Raw genomic sequence first — 12,108 nt, 5'->3', positions numbered from 1 at the left:
TTTATAGCGCTCACACTCGAATTAAAAACTTTTGTGCCGAGACATCTATTTACGTACACACATTGTACAATTTACCAAAATTTTTAAACGACGGCTTTCTTGTTCGCCTGTATAGATAGGTGCGCAAAAAGGAAATGTACAGCGCGCATTCTTACTCTGGTATCAATTTGGTATATGCAGTTTCAGTCCGCCCTCCAGTACTCCAACATTATATAGCTGCTTGACCATCAATATATCTTACCGCGGCGTAGTCTTCGGAATTTATTTCGTTATTTGACACGAACGTCGCGAGATCCTCAGGAGGCGCGTCTTCTGCGCCGCGGTCATTTTCTTCCAATGCATTGCTCCATGTTTTCTAAATTCATAGATATCCTGAGATATCTTTTGTAAACAGCAGTTACGTGGCGTAAGGAGAGGCAGTGCCTTACCTGTCGCCAGGATGAGTAAAGTAAAATTGTGAAAACCTTCAATGGTTATTATTTATATTTACCGTCAATGTCCACGACTAACTAAATTTGAACATTTTCTCATCCAAAAACACCAATTTTCATATTTATTTTTGGAAAATAGAGCGCGAAAGTAGAGGTGAGGCACGGGCGGGTCGTCTCTCACCTGCGACAATGCAATTCCTTATAAATCGCTCAGAATTCGTAATAACCGGTATTAATTAAATGCTATGGTCGCACCGATTCCGAAAATCCGGATATTAACAATCGCAGAGCGCTGGAAACCCCCCAAACTAGCAAAGGAATATGAAATTTGATTTTATTCCGTACAATGGCAGCGCAGAGAAACAATAGCCAGGTGATGCAGAATCGAATCTGCCTCACCCACTATTTGCTAACTATTGGACAATCGCATCACTATAAGACACCATGGCAGCACAGTGAAACGCGCTATCGATTTCGGAAACTGTATAGTAGCGACGGCCGACGGCCAATACGTAATGCGGAGCAAATACATTCCCTTATTGATTAGAGTTACAATAGTCCGACTGCCTTTTTTAGTCAACCGACCACAATGCCGTGGTAAATTACCACTTTTTCCCGATTTTACTCCAGTATTGTAAGTCTGAAAATTTTGATACAGTGTCCTCCTTTCCCGATTCCAAAATATGGTAACATTATTACTGATATACCTGTTATGTATTCCCCATTGATACCTACCTTTAATTGTGGTCTGCGATAGCTACATACATAGCCCGCGTTGTCGTAGTTTGTGGCCTGAGATACTCTTAAGTACCCCTGGGGTTTCCGAGAACACCGGTTTAGAACCGCTGATATATACTTACCATAACCTTGCAGCACTTGTCTGCTTTGGTGGGATCACCCTTGAGTATTTCTTGAAAATTTAGGCACGTTTCATCGATTGGCCCCTTCTTGACCGGATTGTCAAGCAAGTTGAAGATAAAATCAGTGTCGTTATGGTCACCGCTGGCAAGCCCAAATAACTGGCTCGTAGCTGTATCGTCGCTATACCATTCATCTGGAGTAGGATATGGCAAATGGCTTTCATAGTTGTCAGCATCATCCGAACACGGAACTGTTCAAAAAAGGTAACGGTGACGTATAGGCTGGCATACCGTATTTTTTGACAATTTCAGATTTTATATTTGCAGTTCTGGCATCACCGTGTATGAACGAACATCTGTGGACTTGAAGTAGGCCTAACCATAAAAAATACTTTTGAGTTTGATCTATGATATCAAATAGAATTCGCAGAACGTGCAGCATCCACTCAGTACCAACAAACCGCAAAAAAAAGCAAGTTGACTGCGATCTTGGAAAGCAGTCAAGCGATACATAACCGACTGCTTCTGCAATATCGAAACTCAATAGCCGATTAACTATGCTTAAGAAATAAACGGCATCGAACAGATCACAATAAGAGCAATTCAAAAGGTGGGCTGACACTTTTTGACAGTGTTGGGACGACATGAGTCATGCTTTGACTCGAGTCGCCTTTTTTTAGATGACTTGAGTTTATTGAAGTCACATTACAAAATTGACGAGACGTGACTCGGTGTTTCAGATATATATGTATCGACTCGTGACTCGAAGCAATATTTCCGAGTCAATATCAAGTAATCGGTGTCCACTAAATCACTGTACTTGTACGAAAATGTTCCCGACACGCTGATATGACTTGTGTAAACAACCATAGTCATTTAACGATTTCACAGTTTGGTTTTACTGAGCCTCAGTCGGTATGTCACAAATAAATTGAGCGCAAACGAAGTGCTTGGAGTCAATGGACTAGGAGTAGTAAGCTATCTAAAGCAGTGGTTCTTAAAACATTTAAAGACCACGACCCAACTCTAATTTTCAGTGTCATCTCGCGACCCAAGCCTCGCACATCAAAACGAACGCGTTTTTAATGTGAGAATGCTACGATTTTACAGACATATATGTAGGGTTGCATTTGAAAAAATCAATTTAAAACAATGGTTCCCAAACTTTTTTGAGCTACCGACCCCCTTGACAACGATTAAAGTACCAGCACCCCCGACACCCCTCCCCACATCCCACACACACACACACAACCACCACATCTAAATGATAAAGCGAAAGTTGTTCTGCATATATTACAATTAACAATAAGATATATGAAGCTGTTGAATATGTCACCATCCTCACCATGATATTGGGTTTGAGATTTTATAAGAACAATCTGAAATCTCCACGACCGGCTATATGTGAAGTAAGTTTCTGTTGTGGGTCAGAAGATTTGTCGCGTCACTGAAAGCACGTTCTAATAAATATAAGCCGGGGGGTTGCAGATGGGCACAATATAACCCGACTGCAGGGAGAGCATTTCTATTTGGTTCTATTGTGTATCCAGAACAATTGATAGTAAGAGATATTGAACTTTGGTGTGAGCTCAACATTGTTCTACAATGTAGTCGGAAATTTCACGGAATGGACTGATTATCCAGTAACGAATTTCTGATTGGAATATATATTGAAATCATATTACCGTATCCTTGTGCAGTTTTTCGAGATGATTGCTGTATGATTTAACGTCAAAACCAGATAGGCCTATGCGACCAGGACCGTCATCAAGCCCAAGCAGGCTTGAGAATTGGAAAAGTTCAGTTCTTAGTATATCTCTCTGATATATCACGGTCTTATTACGGAATCCAGATAGTGCTATTTTCACCTTGATCACATTTCATCATTACCAAAAAAGGATAAATTCGACTCATAAAACTTCATGAATATGTCCGTCAATTATAATCGATATATTTTCTTGTAATCAAAACTATTGCCGGGCAGGGTCACAGCATTGTGGAAATTTCACGACCGTTTTAAACAGAGAGTAAAATCGCCGGAACATACAGCGCAATTGTCACCACACAATATACCACGCTTTCTGGTGATTCTGACGACTGGCGAATCAGTCCATTGATTGGCAGGATATACATTGTTAAGTAACAATAATGAACTTCTGCGGTACAGCTGCTTGTACAAACCGACGCTTGGATCGATCATAAATTGCCTTGACATTACCGATTTTGAAGTTTTTACTGCGTATTTACATCAGTTGTTTCAACACTACGCAGCTGCTGCCCGCTAAACGTCCACGGCACCCATTTGCTCTCAGCGGCTCCTACCGCCCAATTTATGGCCAGAGCCCCCCCCCCCAATCGCCCATTGCGTGACCAGCACCCCCTCACGCTCGCCAGCGCCTCCCTGGGCCCCACTTCGGTAACCACTGATTTAAAACAAACATATTTAAAACAAGGCCCTCGTTTAAAACATGTTTTTTATTATTTTTTTGTTTTCTAAGCCATTACGTCTCGAATATTCAATTGGGACGTCATAGTAGATTGGCATTGACAATTGAAAGTATAGGGTAAATATACCTCCTTTGACGAACTATCTACTTACTATAGCTGTTGAACCGACTATTTTGAGGTTTCCAACCATCCCATGTCGTTAAGGTCGGCTATATCCGGTGGTAATTGTCTGTATAGGCTCATACAACATGTTTTTTGGAAAATATTTACACAATTATAGCATGATTTTGCAACTTGAAAACATTTTTTAATGGCCTTTGTTTAAAAGATGTTTTATAAAAAGTGTTTTAAACAACAATTTGTTTTAAATGCAACCCTACATGTATGACACAGAGAACGCGCAGACAACAATTGTACGCAACACAACTCTATAAAAAGTTCTGACGCATGCGATTTCAAATTGGGGTGCATTATTTTCCTCTGCGTGTCGCATTTTTGTTGCATTTATACTACGGTCTACTCAGATTGCAAGGACGGGACTATTCGGTGCCGACTATGCCGACCATTTCAACGATCATCGGGCACATCAATAACGAAGGTTTTGGCCAACCAGCTGCTGTCATTATTGACTTAGGTTTTATCGCCGCCAATCTTTTTGGCAACGCAGATTTCCCAGTCGTATGTTGGCAAAAACTTCATCTCTTCCTGTGTGCCGGCGCGGAAGGAGTTGGCCTTGAATACATGTGTCTCATAGCCCCACACGCACTCGTTGATAACCCCTACCATTAAGCATCAACGTTTTCCGACGGTGTTTTCCATAGAAACCAATGTGGGACAAATTTATCTTGAATTGAAACCAATTTGTGTTATACTATAAGGTCGGCGCGTCTTCATGATCAAGCCATATTATAGTAACAACTTTTTTGCGTGTCTGGCTGATTGGCTGGGAGTACCCAACACAGTGACCTCGGAAATGTGTACAACCAATCTACACGAAATCGCGCGAAGAATTTTTTTGGTGCAAGAAATTCAACAATTACGTATTAACAAATCACTCTGGTGGCGTGGCCACACAAAACTATACCCTTCGCGACCCATACTTGAAGAAACCCTGATCTACAGCAATGTATGATTTAGTTCTATAGACTGCTCACTGTTCACCTTAACAAACTTCTTTTATGACTTAAATAGTATTGATATATTCGTCAACAAACGGTGCAGGCTTAAGTTGTGTGATATTTAGGGTTGCATTTGAAACAAAAATCAATTTAAAACAAACGTTTAAAATGAGGCCCTTGTCTAAAATATGTTTTTTTTTAAGTTATCACGTCACGAATATTCAATTGTGGCGTCATTGTGGATTGACTTTGACAATTGGGGTAAATATAGCTCCTTCGACGAAATATCTGTACTATTGCTGTTGAACCGACTTTTTAGGATTCCAACTATCCCATATCGATATACGCCGGCTATATTTGGTGGCTATTGTCCGTAGGCTCAAACAACATGTTTCGGAAATTATTTACACAATTATGGCATAATTTTCTAACATAAAAAAACGCAGTTATTTTTAAAAGGCCTTTGTTTAAATCATTGTTTAAAACATGTTTTAAACCAAGTGTTTTAAAACACTGTTTGTTTTAAATGCAACCCTAGTCATATGGTAAACTATGTATTGCATCATACCAATATGTTTCAACTTTCAGAGGTTTCGCAGTCTATCTCTCCTCTATTTGGTTGATTACTGCTGGGAGAACATATACACTATGACTATGCTGTTTCCGACATAGTTCAATAGTTCTACGTAGTATACTATATATATGAAAATATTTCATTGATTACTGATTATTATTGTGATCCAACGCCTATCGAATGCATAATTAACTCGATATTCGTTACTATTTGGCCCAGGATTCATAGCGACTCAATCTGTAGGCCTCCATAGATCATCCTACAAAATGCAACGACTTGAATCAAGGCCTCGTACTTCGAAAATTCGACCCGACTTGACTTGAATCAAGTCATCTCTGAAAATCGAGTGACTCGAGTCACCTTCAAAAATTTAGTGATATGGCTGGCCTCGTGCACAGAGGTGGTCAAAGTAGTCAAGAAAGCTACCCAAGTAGAAGTTGAAGTAGTGACGCTAAAATCTACTCAAGTACTAGCATAGAAGTAATCCTTTTGAAAGCATCTCAAAACTACTTCAAGTAGAAGTAGCGACGCTAAAATCTACTCAAGTAAGTAAGTAGTTGTGAGAAGCAGTCATACAGAAACGATCTCATGGGCTGTAAAAAGCTGGAAACTGAGTACTTGAGTACTTCGTAAAAGTAGAAGTACTTCGTTACTGACCACTGACCACCTCTGGAATGACGGTATGACATGTGACTCAATGGCAGCGACTTGCTCCCAACACTACTTCTGGGTCACAGTCTTAACTACCTAACCAATGGCTTAACGCTTCACTATACTTTTTCGCTTACAAGCGTATACTCCAATGCTTGGCCCACGTTTTGTGTTTGCCCCGTGGTACACCCATCGAATGTTCCAGCTCATCAAGTAGAATACTGGTCGTACTATGTACAATGTACATGTACATTGTAACCGACTGCGTTAATTTTAGCTTTACGACCATAGCAGACCCCCTTACCTCGGCTTTCATTGCACTCTTCCTCTTCATAGCTTTCTCCATCACATGATTCACCTCCGTCGTGGGCCAATGGGCATTCGCATGTACGCGTTCTTCTTTGCTTACCGATATCTAGTTCACAGTCGTACTCGCAATCTGACCATTCACTCCATTCGCACCAGTCAGCAGTCACTGCAAAGAAATATCCCAGAGAGATGTAATAGGTAAATTCAAGATTCTATATATTACGTACGCTTTGTGTAGTCGTATTCGAAACAGTAAAAGAGGGACAAATGATCTGAATTTCAGTTCAGACACAAACTACGAATAATCCGACGCAGTGGTGCAATCAATCGCGAAAGTTCCTCAATTTCTCTAATAGGAATAGGGATTGCAATTCATGATTTCTTTAGCAAATCGTTACCATATCATTAAGATATGTCGGAAAAATTAGAAAAATTGATGTGCAGGTCGCATGCATAATAACAAAGGACACTTATCCTGTAATATCTCTTTACCCAAATGATATTTCAATCGATTGCGAAATGCGAACGTGTAACGACCAAACAATATCCAGTTTTGATGCTATTCCTGGTCCGGGCGAGAAGAACTATTCACATATGACGTGTATGCGTACCGCTGCATATAATTCATGCACGTATAGTTTCGTAGGCCTATAATTTATATTGTAAAAGGCATGTCACGTATATTATAACGTTTTGTGGTTTTCTCCATTCTTTTCTCCCGATCAACAGTGTATGAGTCACCGGATTACCCATAACAAGAGCAAACAAGTCAAGTATGACGTCACTGTGAACAAAGATGCTTCTTGGAAGTGTAATAAATCGGTGGCTATGGAATTGGGTTGAGAGCGACATAATCTAAATAACATTTCGCAAAATTTCCATGTCGATATATCCAACAATTCGCGTCGCGTAGGCCTACTGATTCGGACTAAGACGATTTGTGGGTCACGAATAACTGTTGAGGGGAGGTCATTCTCATCGTTACAATAATTGCTATGCGTGCACGTAATGCGTATAGTAAAATCTGTTCGGCAGAACCGGGTTTCTTCACACAAGTTGCTGCTCCGTCCACCTGTTTATTCGGAAACGGATTCGAATTTATGTCGACGGAAGCAACTAGAGGGTGTCACGACGTGTTGTTGGAAAGGTTGCTTTATGTACGGTCCTTAGACATTTAGACCCGTGATATTGTACGTGTTTTTCTCAGCATGTTTGTTGTCTATAGAGGCTCCGCGTATATTCCAGGATTTTTTCGAATGGGGTACATAAATACGTATAAGATTCCGTTACTCGTCTAACGCAGTGGTTTCTAGCCCGTGTTCGGTAGAGGCCAAGTCTTTGAGAAAATCGACCGTTTGTTACATGATATCCAAACAATCAATCCTATGAAAGTTATTGTTGTTGTTGTTGTTGTTGTTGTTGTTGTTGATGTTGTTGTTTTGGTATTCTGCATGTTTCACCAACAATCTGCCGACTTGTTTAAGTCACCGTTTTCGTGGGTCAGATGCCGAGAAGGCCCTATACAACAAGTATCGTAGATATGAAAACGAAAAAAGCAGCGGACTTCGTTGCAATATGATATGAGAGTTGCAGTTTTCAATCTGAAATCACGCAATCCAGAAAGCAACTGTTGAACTTGGTCCAGACGTATTGTTTCCAAATAATAGAAACTCAGAGTCAATGTCTCGTTGTCTTACAGCTGCTATGGTGCCGAACAATGGAGATGTTCATATTTGAGGGTGATTTTGATACGGTTGCAGTGCCCTGGCTACATTGCAATTTATATTTTATGGATCAGCGTAAAGTACATTTTATATTTCAGCTGCGAAGGGTTCGATGAATGTATATATGATTGGTGATTGCGCTGTTCGCCCGTTCGGTGACTTCCAGAAGGTTAGGAACCACTGGTCTAACCTTTGCAGCATCCGGCATCACAGATCTTAAAATCAATTTTACTCCCGATACAAAATTCAGGACTCCCTATGCATACGCGTGTCCTCTTCACACTGCCGATGCCACATGTGACGCTGCAGCTACTAAATATCTCCCACGTCGACCAACCTGAAATGGCGGCGAGGTGTCACCGGAGAGTCGCTAGGATTTTCTTTGGGTCAATAATATTAATAAGGAAAGGCTCATGTGGCAATCCCACATATTGCAACTAATATCATGGAAATATTCGTATGCAATGCATGAGCAATGTGCTGGTGCAATTGTGCATGACTCGACTTTTAATACATTATTTCATTTGTCACTATAGGCCAAGGTTGGGGTGTTTGATTTATTTACTTCACGTAGGCCTATTCGTTTTCACTCCTCCCTCTATTCTTGTGTTATCTTGAATTGATAAGAATGGTAATAAAATGATAGTGATACTGATCAGTGATCATTCCATGCGAGGCCTATGTGTTGATCGGTGGATTATTTCGGCGGACCGCGAAGAAACTCTCATCATAGAACATAATAATAGGTGAAACGGCCAATATCAACAACAATTTGTGTCCGTCGCGAAATACAGGCTTCCTCAATTCGAAAGCAATGAAGACATAATTAGCGCAGAGCGAAAAGTTGTGACCTATTTTTAGGCACCACAGCCTCAAAACCGGAAAATTTTCTTATTTATAGGAATAACGCAAATTTGTTGATAGAACAGAACACAGCATCGTCGCCATCGGGAAAATAGATCGCACGATGCAAAAATGTACGAGTACGAGTAAATGAAGCAAATATTAATTATACATCCAAAAAAACGACTTGAAGTAAATCACGGATATATAGTATATAACCCAGTAGCAGAGAAAGCAACTTCCTAAATTAAAAAATGCGTCTTCGCAACTAACGCAGAACGACTGACAAACGCTATTTTGTTCCATCATCTTTCGTAAACAAAATGACACACGCAAGAACAGTGACAGCATCGAGTGTGACGGATTAAGTAATCGGTGTATGCCAAGATGATATCATAACGTGAACTGCATATATAGATGCAGGACATTAAAGAGAGTTATTTATCCTCAGCTCAGCACTGGCATTTATGCAAACTTGTCATTAACTTAGGCTGGTGTAAATGACCAATTGACCATTGTACGTACACTCCTTCACTCCTGAGAACTAGCTAATTCAATCCATAAACAAACACTGCACGAACAACCATTACACAACGTTACCATGGTATTCCATACATTAAAGTAGCGAGTTAAGCGTCCCATGCATTATTATCATTACTTTCGAAGCATTGGTCACATCTCATATCGTAAGCTACTATATTAGTGACCCGTATAACTATATTACACATAATAGGCTACGTCAAATATACAATTCTAGTATCGAACTTACCAGTTGGTCGAGAATGTGCACTTCTTCCGTGCACGGTGAGACAATTTATGGCCCATAACAACACTATGCACATCCTGATATCTTCCTGTCTCATGATGACAATTATAGTATCACTTTTTACGATATGATCTGTTAACAATATAAAAAGATCGAATAATTTTCTCATGTGAATGCCTAATTCATTACAAGCCATAATGCGAAGTTAACTATGTGAGACATCACGGGTAATTTACTACGCCGATCTTGTCATGGGGAGAGTGCCTCTTTTGCTAAGTTCATGCTCCCGTAAATATGGGTGAACGCTTCACTACAAGACACCCATCAGATTATAGCTCAAAGTCCGAAATCAGTATGCAGTCTAATGAAGACCGTTCGATCATTTAAGTAACTTATTCAATTGGGGGAAATGACCAGAAACCACAGTCAAACTGAGTCACCAGTATTTGCTCTAGCCTTCGCTTAAATTCCTTCGATCCTATGGGCATTATGCATGTCTTGGCAACACGATTTACAACGAAATGACGGCCTGACGTGAATTCGGATACGAAATGTAAATGTCGTGCGAATAGAAATCGTCATTTTAATCCCGGAATACACAATTTCTTGTCGGTAACGACTACGAATTCCAGTGACAAAAATACTGTCGTTCTTTAACATAACTTGCGACAGGCATATGGTATCCCTGCATCCAAGGGACAAAAGTGGCACGCTATTGTTCCCTTGAAACTCGGAAACGAAACTAAACGAAACAATACAACAGCAACAAGTGCCTGTCGGCAGCGGCGCCTGAATGCCGAGGACAGTTCACGAAGTGATTTTATGCACATGCATTGATTGTGCCCCAGCATATTATTGAAACGTGGTTGTCCCGAAGTCGGAAGCAATAATCTCATTCGTAGAATCATCGAGCGCGAAGTACGGCCGTTCTCGATGATCACGAGTTTGTTTTGCATTCGTCATTCGCACTTCAGTAAAACGGATGAACGTCTGTCTTGCGTCGGTTTATTGAGGTTTTTAGCAGCCCGACACCGTCAATTGAAATAACAAAATCATGGAGAAATTACGTGCAAGATGTAATTGCAACGGTCGTGATCAAGGAGTATACAATTTTAGATTACCCTTGGATTTACGGGAGAAATGAAATACGAATATTATTATTATTATTGTCGTGGTCAGCAATGGGCCGACCCATGGGTTGTTGTTGTTTTTGGTATTCATATGGTTTCGACTACTATGGTCATTTATACCAGGCCTATACCTTCTATTATGATGCCGGATCTACCGACTATTTTAGCACAACCCCTACCCCTATAGGCTCCTCGAAGTAATCGCTTAGTAGGAGCCTAGATGAAACTCCAACAGCTAACACTTATGTAGGAATTCTGGATTCGACCAAAGGATAGCGATATCAATGACATGCAAGATTAATATTGGAAATGGACATGGACATGGACATCTTATTATCTGTAACTGTCTCGTTATCTGCCCAATATTCTATCGTTAATTACGTAGCAAAGCAATGCAGCAATAATGTGTGATATATGAATTGTTGTAAAGTACCAATATATGGGTTATATATCTTTCAATATTATCTTGATCATCGTAGAATGCGTCTTATCGTAAAAGGCAGGAAGTTTTCACTCTCATCTGCCATATTGCTTGACAACAATAGGCAATGTAACTACTGATCGTTATGGAAATATTCATAAACTGCCTGCAATCTTACCGGGGAGACGGATTTCAACAACACGGTGTAATTATCATCCAATCTAATCATCAACTTCATCCAAATAACATTATAAAAATCGAAAACCGTTTTGCCTTTATACATAGTAAAGTAATACAGTAGAAATGGCGGATGAGTGTTACATGGCTATATGGTAATTATCACTACCTGTCATGGAGTTGCGATTCAGTTTCAGGAAGGGAAATATGTAGCCGAATGTGGTTTCTGTGACCCATCGATGATAGTAGACACCTAAAAGCAACAGCCAAGTGAAATAGGAAACGATGCCATTAACAAGTGAAACCGGTGCAACATTTGGCGCCACATTCATATAGCGACGAAAGCTATAGCCAGAATATTGAGCCGATATTCTGCACGCATGTTGCATTCTACGCAAGCTGCTCATTTGACTCGGGCAATTCCACCTTTCCACGTATCAAATATTGGTCTACCTTTTTAATCGCCACTGCAGGTATTGCGACTTTCTCTTGATATGATCAGCGCGCTGCAAAGGTCTTTATCTGAAATTATACATATGACTTCATACCCTGTCATTGTGTGGATCACTATTCGCAAACAGATGCACGTCATGAATTTGCGAGGTGACGGTGAAAAACTTTTGTATCAGTTGCTAGTATTTCTATAGTACTTTTAT

At 40.2% G+C, this 12,108-nt stretch overlaps 1 protein-coding gene across 1 annotated transcript in view; it reads right to left on the bottom strand.

Annotated features, from left to right (window-relative positions):
* Window positions 1–12,108, bottom strand: part of LOC145455042 (uncharacterized) — a 137,371-nt gene that overhangs the window by 2,653 nt on the left and 122,610 nt on the right. The window contains exons 2-6 of the mRNA XM_080333000.1: window positions 9,728–9,856; window positions 8,306–8,452; window positions 6,387–6,557; window positions 1,292–1,542; window positions 242–355 (exon numbers count right to left, since the gene is read on the bottom strand). Coding sequence (XP_080189126.1) covers window positions 242–355; window positions 1,292–1,542; window positions 6,387–6,557; window positions 8,306–8,452; window positions 9,728–9,821 — 777 coding nt within the window. The 5' untranslated portion in view covers window positions 9,822–9,856. The remainder of the gene's footprint in view (window positions 1–241; window positions 356–1,291; window positions 1,543–6,386; window positions 6,558–8,305; window positions 8,453–9,727; window positions 9,857–12,108) is intronic.

This window comes from Botryllus schlosseri, chromosome 14 (assembly GCF_051294905.1).
Source record: "Botryllus schlosseri isolate E-star chromosome 14, Bs_hap1, whole genome shotgun sequence".
Classification (NCBI taxonomy): domain Eukaryota; kingdom Metazoa; phylum Chordata; class Ascidiacea; order Stolidobranchia; family Styelidae; genus Botryllus; species Botryllus schlosseri.
This window is presented reverse-complemented; position numbering and strand designations above follow the sequence as displayed.